The sequence below is a fragment of the Budorcas taxicolor genome, chromosome 1, assembly GCF_023091745.1.
Source record: "Budorcas taxicolor isolate Tak-1 chromosome 1, Takin1.1, whole genome shotgun sequence".
NCBI classification, from domain to species: Eukaryota; Metazoa; Chordata; class Mammalia; order Artiodactyla; family Bovidae; genus Budorcas; species Budorcas taxicolor.
Genome location: NC_068910.1, coordinates 136743308 through 136765500, shown reverse-complemented (window position 1 = coordinate 136765500; position 22193 = coordinate 136743308). Strand labels below are relative to the sequence as shown.

General features: G+C 37.0%; 1 protein-coding gene across 1 annotated transcript in view; it reads right to left on the bottom strand.

The window, feature by feature from the left end:
• The window catches only part of ACAP2 (ArfGAP with coiled-coil, ankyrin repeat and PH domains 2), a 161088-nt gene that overhangs the window by 57083 nt on the left and 81812 nt on the right, over positions 1-22193 (bottom strand). The window contains exons 5-6 of the mRNA XM_052637900.1: positions 4782-4840; positions 1253-1436 (exon numbers count right to left, since the gene is read on the bottom strand). Of these exons, the coding sequence (XP_052493860.1) occupies positions 1253-1436; positions 4782-4840 (243 nt within the window). The remainder of the gene's footprint in view (positions 1-1252; positions 1437-4781; positions 4841-22193) is intronic.

Below are 22193 nucleotides of genomic sequence, written 5' to 3'. Positions count from 1 at the left end.
GGCCTGAAAGTGGCTTAAGATCAAGATGAAAGCAGGTCTCAAGAAAGAGAGTGTAGTCTACTATTTCAGTGGAACACGACAGTCGAGTCGGCTAAAAAGTAAAATATTTCTAATGAATAAGACCTTAACACAAGCCATTTCAGAAGAATGGGGCAGACAGACTCTCAGTGCTCATATTACAGCAGGAAGTGGTAGAAGTGTGAGATAGATAAGAGGAAATAGGAAAAATACAGACTACTCCATTCTAGAAGTCTTTAATTAATAGACTGTACTTTTAAAAATTTATCCTCCCACTTACTGAATAGGAACTTAATAGAAAAAAATCATAAGGTCATTTTCTACTATTTTTACAAAGTTATCTGGGTAGTTTTAATCACCAATTTGCAATATGGTTACTTCAGGATTGTTTAATGAAATACTCTGTGACCATTGTTAAGTCAACAATCTAAACTGACTTCTCTGTCTTAGATCACCTGGCATCTTACCAAATATCGATCTCTACTTTTCAAAAGCAGCACCTAATGCAAATATGAGAACATTATTTCTAGAAATATTTTTCATTTGGCAATATGGTGAGCCCTTTCTATCTCTAGAATCTACTCTAAAGAAATAATCAGAAATGTTGCAAGAGATTTGTATACAAAGATATTATCATTTATATTTATTGAAAACTGTATTTTAAGTATTGCCAGCAAAAACTGGCAATTATACATCTAATAACTGGATATTAACTAAACTGACACAGTATATCCATAGAATAAAATACAGCAATTAATAATCCTTTTAATGATATTTAGAAAAGGAAAAAGGATAATGTTAAGTGAACAGGGGAAGAAATCAGAACTTAAGGTATACACACATGTATAGGGCATATGCAGATAAACACCCAGACACAAGAAAATTTTTCACAAAAGAACATGGCTTAATTTTAAACAAAAAGAAATAGCATAATTTATTCCCTTCAATGCAATCACTCAAAAAAATTGACATGTTTGGTGGTGGTGGTTTAGTCACTAAGTCATGTCCGACTCTTGCGACCCCATAGACTGTAGCCTTCCAGGCTCCTCTGTCGATGGGATTTTCCAGGCAAGAATACTGGAGTGGATTGCCATTTCCTTCTCCAGGGGATCTTCCTGACCCAGGAATCAAACCCGGGTCTCCTGCATTGCCGGCAGATTCTTAACCAACTGAGCTATGAGGGAAGCCCAACAACATGTTTAGTAAGCAATTTTTGAAAACATAATAAACAAACCTGAAGTACATAATCGAGGGCTATGTGTCGAAAACATTTTCTTGTTGCTGTCAGGATGTTTGTGGCTTCTTCAACTTCATGCTGTTTGTTTCTTTGCACTTGAGCATTTTTTACTAATGCATTTTCTTTTTCTTCACTGACTTTTTCAAACTGCTTCTTGGCATCTTTGAATTTCCTGAGATCTCTAAAAAAATTAAAATAGTGAAATTTTTATAAAACTTTCTGGATCAAACACTTCAGCAAAATAACATTTAAAAATTTATTCTTATGTTTCCATATTTATTCATTTATTTGCAATGATACTCAATAGTTCTTCCAACTAATACATATATTAGTCTATGAGCACATAATATTCCCTAATATAGTCAGGTAGCATTTCCTGACTTAGATCTATACAATTCAAATTAAAAAATGAATTATCAAATTAACATTACAGAAACAAAAAAGCAAAGTTAATTTGTTTTTTCAAAAGACAAATTTTGGGACATGCACCAATATCTAATCAAATGATTTTTTAAACAATAGTATATACCACAGGGAACTTGTTAAAAAATGCAAGTTCGAAAGATCCTCTCCCAGAAATTATAATTCTTCGTGTTTTGGGGATAAGCTCTAGAAATCTAAGGGATTTTCTTAAGACAAGTCCTTGATTTCCTGTTATGGGTGGTCCTCTTGTTGTTTTAGTCACTGAGTCCTGTCCAACTCCTCTGAGGCCCCATGGACTGGAGCCTGTCATGTTCTTCTGTCCATGGGATTCTCCAGGCAAGAATACTGGAGTGGGCTGCCTTCTCCAGGGGATCTTTCCAAACCAGAGTCTCCTCCATTGGCAGGCAGATTCTTTACCACCTGAGCCACTGGGGAACAGTATATGTTAACAAAGGTATGCTGCTGCTGCTGCTAAGTCGCTTCAGTCATGTCCAACTCTGTGCGACCCCATAGACGGCAGGCCTCTAAGCTCCTCTGTCCCTGGGATTCTCCAGGCAAGAATACTGGAGTGGGTTGCCATTTCCTTCCCCAGTGCATGAAAGTGAAAAGTGCAAGTGAAGATGCTCAGTCATGCCCGACTCTTAGCAACCCCATGGACTGCAGCCTACCAGGCTCCTCTGTCTATGGGATTCTCCAGGCAAGAGTACTGGAGTGGGTTGCCATTGCCTTTTCCTACAAAGGTACAGACCACATTTAAAGAAACAACATTCATTTCTTACTCAAGAAAATTAGTAGGCCAAAGGTAGGAATACATTTTTTAAATACACACATAAAATGCTTTCTAAAAGAATTGTGTGTACTGCGTGCTCAGTCGTGCCCAACTTTTTCCGATCCCCTGGACTGTAACCCACCAGGTTCCTATGTTCATGGGATTTTCCAGGTAATAATACTGGAGTGGGTTACTATTTTCTACTCTAGGGGACCTTCCCAACCCAGGGATCAAACCCAGGTCTCCTACCTTGCAGGCAGATTCTTTACAATCTGAGCCATCAGGGAAGCTCAGACTATTGAAATGGATACTATAAGCCTTTGCTGCTGCTGCTGCTGCTAAGTCACTTCAGTTCTGTCCGACTCTGTGCGACCCCACAGACGGCAGCCCACCAGGCACCCCCGTCCCTGGGATTCTCCAGGCAAGAACACTGGAGTGGGTTGCCATTTCCTTCTCCAATGAGTGAAAGTGAAAAGTGAAAGTGATGTCGCTCAGTCGGGTCCGACCCTCAGTGACCCCATGGACTGCAGCCTAACAGGCTCCTCCGTCCATGGGATTTGCCAGGCAAGAGTACTGGAGTAGTACATAATTCTTTTAGAGGGCTTCCCTGGTAGTTCAACTGATAAAGAACCTGCCTGCCAGCACAGGAAACAAGAGATAAGTGTTCGATCCCTGAGTCAGGAAGATACCCTGGAGAATGAAAAGGCAACTCACTCTAGCATTCTTGCCTGGAAAACTCCATGGACAGAGAAGCCTGGTGGGCTACAGTCCATAAGGTCACAAAGAGTCAGACAAGACTGACCACACATGAGCCACCTGGGAAGCCCTCTAAAAGAATTATGTACCCATAAAGGGTAACAGTCTGAAAATCTGAAACCTCCATTCATTAATGACCTTAGGTAAATACATAGCATCTCTTTGCTTTTACTTCCTCTACCAGGGAATTAGGCAAAATAACTGGAAGACAAATAACTTTAAAATAACAACAATAATAAAATATGCCTAGCAAAGACTTTAAACTCTTTATAAGAAGTGATAAATTTTCATGTATATATACTATAAGGACATTCTGAATATTAGTATTTTATGAAATAATTTATAAACAACCTGCAAGAGATCACCTCCAGTACAACAAATTCTAATCTACTAAGACAGAAGTACATTATGAGCTCTGCCACTATTTATAGCTTGTAATACCTGTATTAGTTATGACCAACCTAGACAGCATATTAAAAAGCAGAGACATTACTGTGGCAACAGAAGTCTGTCTAGTCAAGGCTATGGTTTTTCCAGTAGTCATGCATGGATGTGAGAGTTGGACTATAAAGAAAGCTGAGCACCAAAGAATTGCTGCTTTTGAACTGTGGTGTTGGAGAAGACTCCTGAGAGTCCCTTGGACTGCAAGGAGATCCAACCAGTCCATCCTAAACGAGATCAGTCCTGGGTGTTCATTGGAAGGACTGATGTTGAAGCTGAAACTCCAGTACTTTGGCCACCTGATGTGAAGAGCTGACTCATTGGAAAAGACCCTGATGCTGGGAAAGATTGAGGGCAGGAGGAGAAGGGGATGACAGAGGGTGAGATGGTTGGACGGCATCACCAACTCAATGGACATGGGTTTGGGTAGACTCTGGTGGTTGGTGATGGACAGGGAGGCCTGGCATGCTGTGGTTCATGGGGTCACAAAGAGTCAGACACGACTGAGCAATTGAACTGAACTGAATACTGTATCCTAATCAACCTTATATGTAATATAATATATTCTCAGTCAGGAATTAAAAGAGAAAAACAAATTATTAATGTAGAAAAGACAAACATCCATACCTGGAAAGGTCAGATTTCTTTATTTCCAGTTTCATTTTATGTCACACACAAAATGTGATGACTGTGACACAAAAGGCTTGTTTTCATTACTTATTATGCACCTTCATAACTCATTCTCATAAATGCTATTATCTTCTCTACAAAGAAAATACTATATGGAGATAACTAGAATAACTGATGGTATTTCAACAACTTTTGGGATCTGCTTTTATTTTTAAAGGTCATCAGATTATTTATTTACATTAAAAATTTGTTTTATCTAATAACAGTTTGAGCTATGTATCCTGAATACAAATTCCATAGCATAAGTTATTCATGGAAAAGCATGAAATCTGATTTCTTACAGAGTAATTCAGAAAAAAATGGAACATAAAATTCACAAAGCAAAAAACAAATAAAAACTCCCACATTTTTAGTAAGTCTGAAAGTATGATTCTAGGTTCTCTCAAATGATAACTCCCAGATGTAATCTTGGCTGCTTTTCTTTTCTTTTCGCTGAAATTGACTTACTCTTTAACAAAGTTCTGAAGTTGTGCCTTAATTGATCTCTGGGTTTGGTCAAATAGGATCTAAAAGAAAAGGAACATTAAACAATTAAAAAAGTAAACAAAGAAAAAAATTTTCATGTAGTTCTATAAATATTACATCCCTCCAACAATATTCCAATTCTAATAATACCTATACTTCTTACTGAACACTGCATAAGGAATAAGTACTTAAAAAAGAAACTGATTCTCAAGCCAATTTCATCTGTTAAAAAATAAAATTACTATTTACAGAGTAAATCAAATGTGTATTAATACTTAAATACAATTTTCAATCAATTAAGCAATTTATTTCCTTGATTCTAACTCAGGCTTTAGAAGACAACCTAAAAGACTAATACAAATTCTACTCTATCCACCACAGGAATTTCTTATTCTAATATACTAAAACATAAGAAATGAAAACAACAGAACTTCCTTATACCTTAGCGATTTCTCATTTGGGAAGACATGTGGATTTAAATGTCTTACATTCTGAATTAAGTATATACAGCCCTTAAATGATTGCTAAGATTAAAAATGAGGATAAAATTTTATTTCTTACAAAAATATTTTACACCACTTAATGGATGCCACATATATTTAACTCTATGTGTGGTAAATTTCACAAGACTTGGCATGGAAATGTCAAGTACTTTCATAATTTACAGATATACTTCATTCAGAATTTGAAACACAGCAGATAAACAGGCAGAAAAATCACTATTCAAAACAAAAAGAAAATCCTATGTCCTTCAACTAACTAAAAACAGCATCAAAATATTTCAATCTTTATGGAATCTGGCTAGAAGCAAAGTATTATGTCCTTGTCTAAATGCCAAACACACACGCACAGTCTGGGTTGAGTACAGGGTTTCAAAATCCGTTGAATTCACTTTTAAAGGAAAAAAGGTTTTGTATAATATTAATCCCAAAGTATTAAACCCAAGTTAAGCTGAAGAAATGACATAATAAAGATCATATTGGAAGGTAACTAAACAGAAAACAGGAAATCAATAGCCAAAACCTAATGAAACCTAAAGCTAGTTTTTTAAGATCTGAAATAGATAAACTCAGAGCTAAAGTCAGCATATTAAAAAGTAGAGACATCACTTTGCCAACAAAGGTCCATACAGTCAAAGATACAGTTTTTTCAGTAGTCACATATGGATTTAAGAGTTGGACCATAAAGAAGTCTGAGCATCAAAGAATTGATGCTTTTGAATCATGGTCCTGGAGAAGACTCTTAGAAGTCCCCTGGACTGCAAGATCAAACCAGTTAATCTAAAGGAAATCAACTCTGAATATTCGCTGGAAGGACTGATGCTGAAGCTGATATTCCAATACTTTGGCCACCTGATGTGAAGAGCTGACTCATTAGAAAAGACCCTGATGCTGGGAAAGATTGAAAGGAAAAGGAGAAGAGGGCGGCAGAAGATGAGATGGTTAGATAGCATCATCGACTCAATGGACATCAATTTGAGCAAAGAAATCTGTATGGGCAAATACCTAGGGTTGATATTGCTAGGTTTTATGTGAATGTAGATTTAAGGGACTAGATCTGATAGATAGAGTGCCTGATGAACTATGGACTGAGGTTCATGACACTGTACAGGAGACAGGGATCAAGACCATCCCCAAGAAAAAGAAATGCAAAAAAGCAAAATGGTTGTTGTCCAAGGAGGCATTAGAAATAGCTGAGAATAGAAAAGATGTGAAAGGCAAAGGAGAAAAGGAAAGATATACCCATTTGAATGGTTATGAGTTTGAGTAAACTGCGGGAGTTGGTGATGGACAGGGAGGCCTGGCATGTTGCAGTCCACGGGGTCGCAAAGAGTCGGACACCACCGAGCGACTGAACTATACTGAACTGAACTGGGAGATATCGAAGGACAGGGAAGTCAGGAGTGCAACAGTCCATGGCATCGCAGAGTTGGACATGACTTAATGGCTGAGCAAAAACAACAGCCAAAGTGATCAGGAAAAAAGAAGACACAATGTCCTACAATAAGGAGAGACAGGACTTCACCACAGACCCTATGGGTATTCAAAAAGGATAATCAGGGGATTTGTGGAACAACTTTATGCTGATGAATTCAATAGTTGAGATGGGTAAACTCCTTGAAAGACAAAAACTAATGAAGCTCAACTGTTTTCTTAGGTCAGTTTCCCAAGGCAGTAGAAATAAAAATAAAAATAAACAAATGAGACCTAATCAAATTCATAAGCTTTTGAACAGCAAAGAAATCAAGAACAAAATGAAAAAACCTACAGATTGGGAGAAAAAAATCTGCAAACGATGTGCCCTACAAGGGCTTAATTTCCAAAATATACAAACATCTCACACAACTCAGTAATGACAAAAAAACAACCCAAGCAAAAAATGGGTAGAAGACCTAAACAGACATCTCTTCAAAGAAAACATACAGATGGCTAAGAGGTACCTGAAAAGAGGCTCAGCACTGATAGCTACTGGAGAAATGCAAATCAAATCTACAGTGAGATCTCACCTCACACCAGTCAGAATGGCCATCATTAAAAAGTATACAAATAATAAATGCTGGAGAAGGTATGGAAAAAAGGGAAACCTCCTGACATTGTTGGCAGAAAAATAAATTAGTACAGTCACTATGAAGAAAAGCATGGAGAGTCCTTAAAAAACTAAAAATAGAGTTGCCATATGATCCAGCAATCTCACTCCTGGGCCTATTTCCAGAAAAAAATCTAATTTGAAAATATATGCATCCCAATATTCACAGTAACACTATCTACAACAGTTTAAGACATGCTGCTGCTGCTGCTGCTAAGTCACTTCAGTCGTGTCCGACTCTGTGCAACCCCATAGATGGCAGCCCACCAGGCTCCCCCGTCCCTGGGATTCACTGGAGTGGGTTGCCATTTCCTTCTCCAATGCATGAAAGTGAAAGTGAAGTCGTTCAGTCATGTCTGACTCTTAGCGACCCCATGGACTCCAGCCTACCAGGCTCCTCTGTCCATGCGATTCTCCAGGCAAGAGTACTGGAGTGGGTTGCCATTGCCTTCTCTGAGTGAAGACATGGAAGCAACCTAAATATTCATCAACAGACGGATGGATAAATGGAATACTTCTCAGACATAAAAAGAATGAAATAATGTCGTCAGCTGCAACTTGAATGCCCTTAGAAATTATCATACTAAGTCAGAGAAAGACATATATGATATAACTTATTCAGTTCAGTTCAGGTCAGTCGCTCAGTCGCGTCTGACTCTTTGCGACTCCATGGACTGCAGCACGCCAGGGTTTCCTGTCCATCACCAAATCCCAGAGCTTACTCAAACTCATGTCCATTGAGTCTGTGATGCCATCCAACCATCTCATACTCTGTCATCCCCTTCTTCATCCACCTTAAACTTAGGTCCACAACAAAATCTGTATGCAAATATTTATAGCAGTTCCACTCTTTTTTAATTGCCAAAAACTGGATACACCCCAAATTTCCTTGGAGAAACAAACTATGGTATATCTATATCATCAAGAAAAAGAAAGAACTACTAATAACTGCAATCACATAGATGAATCTCAATGCATTTTGATAAGTAAAATAAGTCATATCCAAAAGGCTACAAGCTAAATGAATCCATTTATATGACATTTCAGAAAAGGCAGAACTATAAACAGTTTCCAATGGTGGGGAAGGGAGGGAAGGTTGACTAACAATGGTTAATAAGAGTATTTCTAGAATTAAAGAATGGAGAAGGAAATGGCAACCCACTCCAGTATTCTAGCCTAGAGAATCCTGTGGACAGAGGAGCCTGGTGGGCTGCTGTCCATAGCATTACACAGATTCAGACATGACTGAAGTGACTTAGCATGCATGCATGCATTGAAGAAGGAAATGGCAACCCACTCCAGTATTCTTGCATGGAGAATCCCAGGGACAGAGGAGCCTGGTGGGCTGCCGTCTATAGGGTCGCACAGAGTTGGACACAACTGAAGCGACTTAGCAGCAGCAGAATTAATGAAACTGATTCTTGATTGAGGTATGGAGATCTGACTGTATGCATTTGTTAAAACTCATAAAACTGTACACCACAGGAATCAATTTTGTGACAACTGAATTTGAAAATAACTTTAGTACCCTCTAGGTCCACCCATATTGTCACAAATGACAAGGTTCCATTCTTGTTTATGGCTGGGTAATATTCCTGCATATACACTATACACATAGTAGATATACCACACCTTTTTTTACCCATTCACCTGTTGACAGGCACTTAGGTTGCTTCCATATCTTTCCTACTGTGAATACAACTGCAATGATCATAGGGGTGCATATTTTTCCTAATTAGTACTTTTGTTTTCTTTGATTAAGTACCCAAGAATGAACCTGGTGGACCATATGGTAGTTCTACTGTTAGTTTTTGAGAAATTTCCTTACTGTTTTCCACAGTGGCTATACCAATCTATATTCCCATCAACAGCACACAAGCATTCACTCATCTCTACATCCTCACCAACGCTTGTTAGTTAGTTATCTTTTTGATAATAGCCATTCTGACAAGTGTGATGTGATACCTCACTTTGGTTTTGATTTGCATTTCCCTGATATCTTAACGGTGGTGAGCATCTTTTCATGTGCCTGGTGGTCATCTGCATCTCTTCTCTGGAAAAGTGTCTATTTAGGTCCTCTGACCTTTTTTTTTTTTTTTTTTTAAATTGGGGTATTTTGGGTTTTGGGGTTTTTTATGTTGAGGTATATGAGTTCCTTGAATATTGGGGGTATTAATCCCTTGTTGCATATAACATTTGCAAATATCTTCTCTCATTCACCACGGTGCTTTTTCTTTTTGTCAATGGTTTCTCTCACTATATAAAAGCTTTTTTAGTCCAATGTAGGCTTCCCTGGTGGCTCAGATGGTAAAGAATCTGCCTGCAGTGCAGGGGACCTGGGTTTGACCCCTGGGTTGGGAAGATCCTCTTGAGAAGGGCATAGCAACACACTCCAGTATTCTTGCCTGGAAAATTCCATGAACAGAGGACCCCGGCAGTCCACAGGATTCCAAAGAGTCCAACACAACCGAGCAACTAACACTAGTTTGATGTAGTCCTATTAGTTTATTTTTGCTTTTATTTCCCTTGTCTGCAGAGACAGCCAAAAAGAAATACTGCTAAGACAGATGTCAAAGAGCATACTGCCTATATTTTCTTCTATAAGTTTTATGGTTTCAGGTCTTACATTTAAATCTTCAATCCATTTTTGACTTTATTTCTGTATATTGTGTGAGAATACAGTCAGTTGACTCTTTTGTATATAGCTGCCCAGTTTTCCTAACACCATCTATTAAAAAGGCCTCCTCTGCCATAGAGTAACTGCCCATATAAATGTGGGTTCATTTCTGGACTCTCTACTCTGATCCCTTGATCGATGTGCCTGTTTTCGTGTCATTGACATACTGTTTTTATTACTGTAGCTTTGTAGTATAGTTTGAAATATAGGTATGTGACACCTCTAGCCTTCTTCTTAAGATTGTTTTGGTTATTTAGGGTCTTTTGCACTTGATACAAATTTTAGAATTATTTTTTCCCAGTTCTGTGAAAAATGTCTTTGGGATTTTGATAAGGATTATACTGTATCTCTAGACTGCCTCTGGTAGTGTGGTTATTTTTAATACATTAATTCTTCCAATCCATGAGGCTGTTTATGTCACCTTTATTTATCTGATCAGAGATTTTTTGACCACTGTCAAAACTATCATTGATAGTTTTCCAAGTAGAAGTCTTTTACTTCCTTAGATTTATTCCCACATACTTTATTGTTTTTGATGCAACTGTAAATGGGATTACTTCAATGTTAGTATACAGAAACACAGCAGATTTCTGCATATTAATTTTGTATCCTGCAACTTTACTGAATTCACTGACAAGTTCCAGTAGTTTCTGGTGGCACCTTTAGGATTTTCTATACATAGTATCATATGGCATTTGCAAACACTGACAGTTTAACACCTTCCTTTCCAGTACAGATTCCATTTATTTTTCCTGTCTGACTGTCGTGTCTAGGACTCCCAATATTTGCCATTTGCTACAACATGCATGGACCTAGAGGCTATTATGCTATGTAAAATAAGTCAGACAGAGAAAGAAAAATATATGATTTCATTTATACATGGGATTTAAAAAAACAAAACAAATGAACAAACGTAACTAAAAAGAAACTACATAAAACACTACTAGAACTAATAAGTGACTTTAGCAAAGTTGTAGAAATAAAGTCAATGTACAAGAATCAGTGCTATTTCTGTACATCAATAATGACCAACTGCAAACAGTTCAAAAAACTGTTATTTTTTAACTTTCCAAAAGTATCACCTACAATAGCACCAAAAAATAGGAAATGCTTAGGGACAAACTTGACAAATGGTATGCATGACTTGTACAATAAAGACCACAAAACACTGCCAAGAGAAATGAAATAAAACCTAAATAAATGGAGTAATACACTGTGTTCATGGATTAGAAAATTCACTATTAGTTATATGTCAATTCTCGCCAAGTGGATCTCTAGATTCAATGAAATCTCACTCCAAATCCCAGTAAGGCATTTTACAGAAGTTTAATACTTGACTCTAAAATATATACGGAAATGGGACTTCCCTTGTGGTTCATGCTTCCATTGCAGGAGATGGGTTCAATCTCTGGTTGGGGAACTAAGATTGTGTGTGTCATGTGTCTTTCTTTAAAAAGTGTATATCTAAATGTAAATGACCTACAATAGCCAAACTAATTTTGAAAAGAAATTGAACAAAGTTGGAATACTTATCCTACCTGATTTTAAGACTCATTATTGAAACCTACAGTAATCAAGGCATTTGCAGTATTAAAAATAGGCCAAAGTAAGATCAATAAAACAAGAGTCCAGAAATGATCCATACAAATGGATCAACTTCTGTTTTTAACAAAAGATGCCAATAAGGAAAAGATAATTTTTTGAGAAAATGATGCTAGAACAAAAACTGGACAGCCTTATGATCAAAAATGAACCTTAACTCTTACCATGCAACATGTGTAAAAATTACCTCATGATGGATCACAAACCTAAACTAAACACAGAGTAAATCTTAGTAAACTTGGGTTAGGAAAACATTTAATAGTACACAAAAAAGAAAATTATAAAAGAAAAAAAATCAATAAATTAACTTCATCAAAATTAAAACCTGTTGTTCTTCAAAAGCTATAGCTACAAAAATAAAAAAGATAAGGCAAAGTCTGGGAGAAAATATGTATCTTCAAGACACTTATCTGACAAAAGACATACATGGAATGCAGAAAGAACTCATAACTAAGAAATAAGAAGATAACTCAATTTTTTTAAATAAGCTAAAGATCTGGTATTTTACCAAAGTGAATACATGGGTAGCAAATAAACACATGAAAAGATTTTTCAGATCACTGGTTATTAATAATAAACACAAATTAAAGCCATAATAAAAATAAAAAGACTACCCATACCAAGTATTGGCAATCATGTGGAACAACTAGAACTCACACACACTGCGCATATGTGCATGTGTGCTAAGTCGCTTCAGGCACGTCCGACTCTGTGTGACCCTACGGACTGTAGCCCGCCAGGCTCCTCTGTCCATGGGATTCTCCAGGCAAGAATACTGGGGTGGGTTGCCATGCTCTCCTCCAGGGGATCTTCCCAACCCAGGGATTGAACCTGCATCTCCTATGTCTCCTGAACTGGCAGGCGCATTCTTTACCACTAGCACCACCTGGGGAGCCCCAAACACATGAGACCTGAGTTTAATCCCTCGGTCAGGAAGATCCCTTGGAGAAGAGAATGGCTACCCACTCCAGTATTGTTGCCTGGAGAATCCCATGGACAGAGGAGCCTGACGGGCTATAGTTCATGGCATCATAAAGAGTCAGACACAACTGAGCAACTAATACTTTCACTATTTTTATCTTAGAATTGGCTCTTCTAGACCCTGTGGTGAAGCCTTCAAATGACAGTTGTTAAGTTGCTAAGTTGCGTCCGACTCTTTCGCAATTCCGTGGACTGTACCCTGCAGTCTCCTGTGTCCATGGAATTTACCAGGCAAGAATACTAGAAAGGTTGCCATTTACTTCTCCAGGGTATCTTCCTGACCCAGCAATCAAACCCATGTCTCCTGCGGCTCCTGCACTGCAGGTTCATTCTTTACTGCTGAGTCACTGGGAAAGTCTTAGCCAAGACTTCACTAAAGACTCTGAAATAGAGCCACCCAGCTAAATCTCTCTAAAAAATAGGCTCCAGGCCCAGTAACCATGAGATAATGTTTGTTGTTTTAAGCCACTATATTTGGGAGTAAATCTGTTATATCGCAATAGATAACTAACATATCCATCAATAAGTGAATGGATAAGGAAACTGATACTTCTACACAATGCAACATTATTAAGCAATTTTAAAAAAAGGAATTGATGCACAAACCACGATTGAATCTCAAACTAATTACACAGAAAGAAATCAGAGCAAAAAAAATTCCATTTACATTTAAGTCTAGAAAATGCAAACTGATCAATAATGACAGCCAGCAGTGACTGACAAGGAATAAGGACATGGCAAATTGAAAAGGAGGAACTATAAAATGGCACAAGAAAATTTTTAAGGTGTTAATTGTTATGTTCATTAAATTAAATGAGGTGACAATTTTATGGCAGTAATACATATGTCAACATTTATCAAACTGTACACTTTAATACACAGTTATATCGATTACTCCCCAGTTTAAAAAAATATATATATATATATTTCAGAGAAAGAAACAGAATCTATTATTACTGTTGCTTTAAAATAACAAAACATAACTATCTAAATTCTCCAAAATATAGCATTTAGCTAGTTTATATACATTTGGATAGAATGAGAAGTTTTCAGGCAAATGTCAATAATCTAGCTGACATATTTTTAACATCTCCATTAGAATGAAAAGTATGTTGTAATGCAAGGGCAACTGAGTAAAACTCTTGTTTTCTACTTACGAATTTTACGCCATTCAGCTATCTAACAGCTAACTGCCCACCCCGCCCCCACAAAAAGTCGCAAAGAGCTGCCCCAATTGGGCACTAATCTATACCCCACTAAATTAGACTTCACAGCATTTCTTTTCATGTGCTAAAAGCATAAAGCTTTAAGACTTTGTCTTGTCAATGTCCCTGGAAATTAGGTGACAAGGAAGTGTACAAGATTCTTCCCTAAAATTTTGCCCTTTACCTCATTTCCCCATTTTCCTTGTGTACAGTTCTACTGTCCTGACTAGTTGGGGGTTCTGATTCAGATCTTACCCACAGTACTCAGCAACCACCAAAAACCTTATCTGGACTTTAAACCAAAAACAAAATTTGTTTCATCCTCAGAATCAAGTACATCTCTCAGGGCTTCTCTTCCAGGTCTACACCACAAAACCTGGGATGGTATAATAATGTCACAGTGACAGATTCTGGCCAGGGTGGGGGTGAGGGGCTACCAACACAAAAGCTGAGATTCAGTTCCCTATTTGGAAATGAATAGCATTATTCCTAGCAACATATGCATGACAAGTAATCAACAGTGTCATCTGATCTGCTAGTTATAAAAAGATCTTACTAAAGTGCATAAATATCATGACTGCTTAAAACCAATGGCTTACACTCAAGTTTTTCCCCATTCATGTCAGTACTAAGATAAAACAACACTATCTCTGCAATGTTCAGGAAAGGATGAAAGCTGAAATACACTACACAGATGGCAGGCACTCTAGGAAGTTTAGCACAACACAAGAATAGGCTATACATCCATAGATAGCTTTGAACTAGTTCCAATTCTTACCATTTAGGTCCCCTTGGCCGAGAATAAAATTTTGCAAAGTCTTCATGATCCATTTAAATATTACTGAGCTAACACAGCAGTCTCTTCTGATGATTCTGCATGACACAATTATTCCTGTCCTTTCCAGAATCTATAGGCACAGGGGTCTGGCTGTTGACATTGTGGATTCGCTGAATCTTTAAAGTCTCATCAGGTCTGCTTATTTCAGGCCTATAATAATCAAGACGACTCTTCTTTGTTTTATCAGAAACAGGTCCCAAATATGCAAGTGAATATCTATTATGTGTTACTGTTTTTCTACATTCTCTGCCTGTCCTAACTTATTCATTTATCAATATCTAACCTCTTCTTTCTCCCTTTCTTCATTTCTCTAATGCAATGGTTTGTCACTGGCTGGGTATGAATCAAACTCATTTGCAAAGCTAACAGAAAATACAAAGATTCAAGCTTGTTAGAGAAGGATAGAACTCTTCCGCATTCTTTAACAAATTCACTAGGTGACTGTGTTACTCAAAGTGAAAGTGAAAGTCACTCAGTTGTGTCTGACTCTTTGTGACCCCATGGACTATAAAGTCCATGGAATTCTCCTGGCCAGAATACTGGAGTGGGTAGCCTATCTCTTCTCCAGGGGAACTTCCTGACCCAAGAATCGAACCGGGGTCTTAGCTATCAGGCAAGATTGAGACAAACTGTTCTGACCAGGGGTTCTCAAATGACTGCACACAGTATTATAACCTGGGGAACTTTTAAATACTCTGATGCTGAGATAATTATAAAAACTGGTGAGACACAGAAACATATTTTTAAAGTTCCCTGGATGTGAACCAGCATTATACACATCACTTGGGTACTTGTCAGAAATGAAGAATCTTCAGAACCACCCCAGACTTACATTATCAGAAACCTGCCTTTACCGAGATGTCCAAATGCTTGTTTGGGGGAAGCAACACACTGTTTCTCAAATTGGGCTGCACACTGGGATGACGTGTGCTGTGGAGCTTTAAAGATTACGGATTGCTGGTTCTTACTCCCAGGGACTGGATTTTAACTAGTCTGGACTGTAACCTACAAGCACTCCACTGAGAAGAATTCATCAAGGTAGCTATTTCACTAAATTACTTTCACTAGAGCAGAAAGGGGCCTCTCTTCAGTGGATGTCATGATAGATACAGTCCTCTGAAGTGGAGAAAAATAGTCTTGAGAGCAAAGGTTACCACATTTTTTCTGTAGAACTAGACAGCATTTTAGGCTCGTAGGCCATGTAGTCTGTGTCACAACTACTCATCTCTGCCATTGTGTGAAAATAACCATAGACAATACAAAAACAAATGAATAATGCTATGTTCCTACAAAAATTTATATGAAAAAGGCAGAGGGGCAGCAGGCTAGACTTGGCCTGCAAGCCATAGTTTGCCAACCCATGCTCTAGAAAAGCGGTTCACAAACTTTAGAATACATCAGAATCACCTGCAAGGCTTGCTCAAACACATATTGCTGGCTTTCAGCTTCAGAGTTTCTGATTTAGTAGATCTGAATGGACTCTAGGAAGCTACCATTCTAATAAGTCCTTAGGTGTTGCTGATGCTGCTGGTCCAGGCACCACAATTTGAGAATCATAGGCAAACACATTACAAAATTCTCTTCTTCAACCACAATGTATTTGTATATGAAAAAGTTATTAAATAAAACAATGGCAGGAGTAAATTGTACAAGACTTCAACACAAAATATCCATTTTATACAGAAAGATTTGTACTTTAAACTTCTGTAAACACAAAATAAGAAACAAAGTTCTTTTATGATATTAGTTATAACTATATCAGATTAAGAAGCTGCTTAACAGCTAGAGCTACAGCCAGAATGCCTCATAAAATTGCATAATACACCAACCTGCAAGGAAAATGTCAGAACTTTGCAATTTCCACAGAAGCAAAGGAAACAGAAAATGTGCCACATTCAAATAACAGAATTAACAGATGCAATTGACGGCATGCCAGGTAAACACAGTAATAATCACTAACCAGAAGACAATGGCATCAAAGTTTTCATTGCTGTGTGACGATTCTACATGTTAATAATTCTTGTTCAAAGTAACAACAATTAAAATTTCTGAGTTTAAGATTATCTTGGAAGAACACTGATTGGTTTTCTAAGTACCAAAACAAATTCCTAGGGATGAAATACTCAAATGCCAAAAGAAAACTTTAAAACAAAGAAGATGAATTTGGAAGTATGCACTAATTTTGCATACTGATAATGCGGCCACTAAGACAGCAGGATGTAAATTTACATTAAGAATCCATTTAGAAAGTTGTGAAGATCGACTAGTGTATTATTTCACAAAGGATCTCATATATGTAAAAGGCTCCATGCAGATATAAATTCCAAATTAAATTTCATGAAGACGATGCATGAATCTAAGCAAAACATTCAAAACATTTCATTCATCTTCAGCTTTTTGTATAGACATGAGACAATAATATCAACTCTCTGGGGACTTCCCTGGCAATCCAGTGGTTAAGACTTCCTGCTTCCAATGCAGGGGGCACGGGTTTGATCCCTGGTCAGGGAACTAAGATCCCGTATGCTGTGCAGTACAGCTTCCCCCCAACCCCCACCCAGAATACTAACTGTCCAAAGGGAGAATTTTGCCTGGGTTTATGATTTAAAAGCAGAATTCAAGAAATTTAGGAGGAACAACTTTCAACTTGCACATGTGCTTAGTGCTAGTTATTGACTGGAGAAGGCAATGGCACCCCACTCCAGTACTCTTGCCTGGAAAATCCCATGGACGGAGGAGCCTGGTAGGCTGCAGTCCATGGGGTCGCTAAGAGTTGGGCACGACTGAGCAACTTCACTTTCGCTTTTCACTTTCATGCATTGGAGAAGGAAATGGCAACCCACTCTAGTGTTCTTGCCTGGAGAATCCCAGAGACAGTGGGCCCCCGTCTATGGGCTCGCACAGAGTCGGACACAACTGAAGCGACTTAGCAGCAGCAGCGGTTATTGACTTTAAAAGGTGGCTTACTTAACTGGTGTTCTATATTCTGATGGATGATCTTATTTCAAGCAATTCCTTGATATTTTTGACAACTAACATGTACCAACAATCTTTATGGACTCAAAGTGTTGTAAACAAGAGGCTGAGAATGAGTCATTAGGGACTTTCAGTGCTATAATATGAATCCACAAAGAGAATTATTAAAATGTGTAAATGGGTTTCATAGGTAAAGCAACTTCTCCATTTACCTGCAGGAAAGCTCTGTCATTATTTCATTCAAAATCCATTCAACTTAACCCAAAAAATACATGACACTACATGTGTCAATGAAAGAAAAAAAAGAACAATCCCACTTAATGAATGATTGTTCCTTTAAGGGATAATTTAAAGTGATGAAATTATTTAAATTATACTTACAAGTGATAAAACAATTCCTATCAATCAGGTGCAAAGGGTAATGTTCATCTGCCTTTCATTAGTATGTCTACCTACGCAGACAAAGTCCTCATCAATGAAAATGGCCAAGAACTTGAAAAGATCATTAATTTTTAACTCTTGATCAGGAACTGCTTGAAACTATTTCACACATAAGACCTTATTTTTTTTTTTAAAGGTACATTCAGGGAAGCCAGCTCAAGTTTCTCATTAAAATATTTTTTAAATATATGGAAACACATTCAATATGTAATATCTCTCCTAACACTTTAAGTTTTATTTTAACATAATTCTATAAAAAATAAATTATTTACTAAATAGCTATTAACATAAGCTCATAAAAAAGAAATAAATATTTTTCACCAACACTCAGACAGGGCATGACACCTCATGTCCCCTAGCAGTTCTCTCCAGTGTCTCATACAAACACAACCATCCTTTTCCACTTCTGCCATGAGATGAGAACAGAAGCACCAAACTACTACATTCTCACTACCTAAAACCATCTGTTGAGCAAATGAGTAGACAGGTACAATATGGAAAGCCAAACACACACACACACACAAAAAAAACCAGAAAGGGTCACACGTTTTCATGGAGTTTTACGCAACAATTCAACTTTAAAATTTCATTTGACAAATAATCAAATCAATAGTCTAAGCTCCTTATACCAACAGCAGATAGAATTCAAAAGAGTCATCAGTAATGTTACATAAACAGGGCTCCAGAAAAACAACCAGTAGTCAAATCAACTCTAGCATGTACTACAATACGTATGACCTGCTTTGGAAAACTCATGAGTTGGCATCTTATAAAAAATGCATGAGTTAAAGAGCAACTCTAGGAAATTCTCATTCTATAAAGAATAAGGAACAATACTGTCCATTTTTTACAGAGAAAATAAATCACAAAAGAATCCAAATAATTTATTTTTTAAATGACTAGATAATCTAGGCCCAATCTATGTTTAATTTTACTTGGCTAAAAACACAAATGGTTACATTATTTGAAACATTCATTTAAGCCCACAAAGTTATTCATAAATCTCTGTAACATCCAGCCTTTTATCCTGATACAAACTAATACACCAAGACTTAAGTGTTATGAGCTTCGCTGTAGAATGGAAAGCAGATGCCAGTTTTACTACCTTTTAAAAAGCAGTTTGTCTTACTCTATAAAGCCTCCTTTCTCCTGTAATGCTATGTAATTAAAATTTCAGTGAACAGAATATACTACTAAAATAAAGCATTTTCTACAACTAGGCTTTTCCCACATTTTTAACAAATAGCTGAGATCACATTTAAATCTTATAATAATTAACACTTTCTAATTCTAGAATTTTTACAATTAAAGGTCATCTAGTGAAGCCCCTTTATTACACAGTGGTAGAATGTAAAGCTTAGAAATATTAAATTACTTCCCCAGAATAAGAATTACACAAGTACCAAGGAGACAACAGTAAACAACAGTAAACAAGTATGTGTCATCCTTATTTTTATCTAGTTGAAGTGAAACATATAGCATTACGATGGGGTCAAAAACTTTTGCCACAAATACAAAAATTCTGATTCAATATACAGAGGTCACTCCTACTGAAAGCATTAAAAGTATTTGTTAACAAGAAACAAACAGGCCGGAGAGCACAGCAACTATAAAAAGAAAGAAAAAAGTAAACTAAAGTCTCACAATTTCATACCTACAGCTACTAGCAGAAAATTTCTGAGATGCTTTAAAAAGGAATATGGGAATAAAATTAGAAAGACACTAGACATCTGAGTGCAGTATGAGACAGAGTGTTCTCTATATACATATACATTCATATAAGTACACATGTAAATACACTCAAGTTCACCTCTATCGCTTTTAGACCTCTAGGCCAACAGACAGACAAATAGTTTGCAAACTATCTTTCTAAAGCAACATGAATTATAGTCAAAACAGAGATCTGAAGTTTTCAAGTACATAAAACAATAAAAGAAAAGAATATTAAATATTTTTATTTATCTCTTTGAGCACTGAATTGTCATCAATTTAACACATCTTAATCCATTTGATTACTTAAAAATAAAACAAGGGTTATCATAATCTCAGTCTCCTCAACCCTGCCATGAGTAACTCCTTCCTACCCAGGTCTTCCGAGCAGCAACAGAAGAGATAAATGTAACAGTCATGAAACTTAGAACAGACAATAAAGTAAGTATATATATTTAAGGACAAGATCATACACATATATGTGGTGTGTGTATGCGTGTCTTTCAATGTGGCACATAAAAGATGGTAAATTGATAGAATGCAATCATATGGTGGTCAAGGAAGGCTTCTCATAGAGGAAGTGACCTATTACAGTGAAAGAGACCTACAGGAAGAGAAGGAATGTCATAGAGAAACAATCACACATAGATGTGAAGGGAGAACGTTCTGCACAGAACAGATACCAAGTACAAAGGTCCTAAGGTGAGAATCACATTGGCATGTTCAAAGAACAACAAAGGAAAGGGTTACAAGCAGGCAGAGTAGAGATGAGATCAGGAAGTTACCAGCAGGAGCCTCATCATACAGGGCTTGGTTAGGATTTTATTCTGAGTATAATAAGGAGCCAGAGCAGCCAAGTAGTATGAATTAATTTGTATTTTTAAAAGTTCATTCTGGCTGCTGTATACAGAATGCATCATAAAAGAAGAGAAGCAGAGATACAAGTTATATAATCTTAAACAAAAGGTGGTAACCATTTATAGTTTAGACTTGGAGGTGACAAAGGACCTGGGGTATATTTTGTTAAAGTGTGCAATACAGAGTGCAAGGAGAAAAAGAAAAGTCACAGAAAAAGGTTTCAAGGATAAAAATTGTTAAGATTGTGTAATGATATACCTACTAAAAATGTTTTCAAAATTATAGTCTTTGTGGTTGGTGTGCCAACTGTTTACTGGCTTTCACCACTATATCACCCTTCCATAATCGTCTCCTCTGTGATGACAAGAGCTAGAGATCTGTGAAGTGTATTTCCCAAACTCCCTGCAAGCTAAGAGGTCAGGTTCTACAAATGGGATCTGATGTTAGATTAAGAGGCAGGAGATAAAGAGAAACCACTTTTCTCTCCGCTTTCTGTTCTGACACAGCCATTAGTGAGCAACTAAGCTACTCCAACTTTCAGCAGCATCAGGGACCAATCCAGGAGTGTCAGCAACAAGCAGGAGAGCTTTGACTTCTTGGCTTGGGAACAATACAGTGCAGCACTTAGGGGCTCTGGTGTCACGTCTACCCTGAGTCCTGCAGCCCTAAGGACAATAGCTCCTTCCCATGATGAATAATCTCTAGGTGGCATCATCGTGGCTTTTTTCCTTCTTCCAACTCTCTGAATACTTCGTAACTAAATCAATGCATAAAAATCTTTCTATAAGTAACACCATATGTAAAAAAAAAAAAAAAAAAAAAGGAAAGAAAGAAATACCATATGTGGTTTCTACTTTCCCAAATGGATACCAACCACCATAGTAAAGGAAGAAGTATCACCCCAGCAACTGGTTGCACACTTTCTGTTACTCATCACAATACCCTTTTACATATTGTTACTGCAAATTCTACCATTCCCCTTTTATAGAACAGTAAACTGAAAAATGAAAAGTGATTTTAAAAATTGACCCAAATTATACAGCTCATAACAGTGAAGCCTAAACTCAAAGGTGTTTCTGTCTAAATTCTATGTTCCTTTTACAATGTTAAAAATCAAGAACATTGATTGCTTTTAATTTTAGAAAAGCAGGAGGAAAAAACACACTATTGGAATCAGTTCAGGAAACTAGCTGCACGTTAACAGCACTAGCACTAGAAAGACTAATGAAGCAAACTATACTTTTAGCCCTGGCTTCAAACAAACCTCAGTTTTAAAGACTTAATTTACTCTAACAGGATAATTTATAAAATACTCTGAACTTAAGATTTCTTGACAGACAGACTTCAACATACATTTAAACTACTTCCTTGCCGAAAGTTTATCTTAATCATAACTTTTCACATATAAAACTATAAAAAGAGCAAGATAGTCTTATAAAAAGCAATAATATAAGACTTACTAATTTAAAGAAAATATCAAGAATAAGACTATTACAAAGGATATTTTATTACAAAAAAAC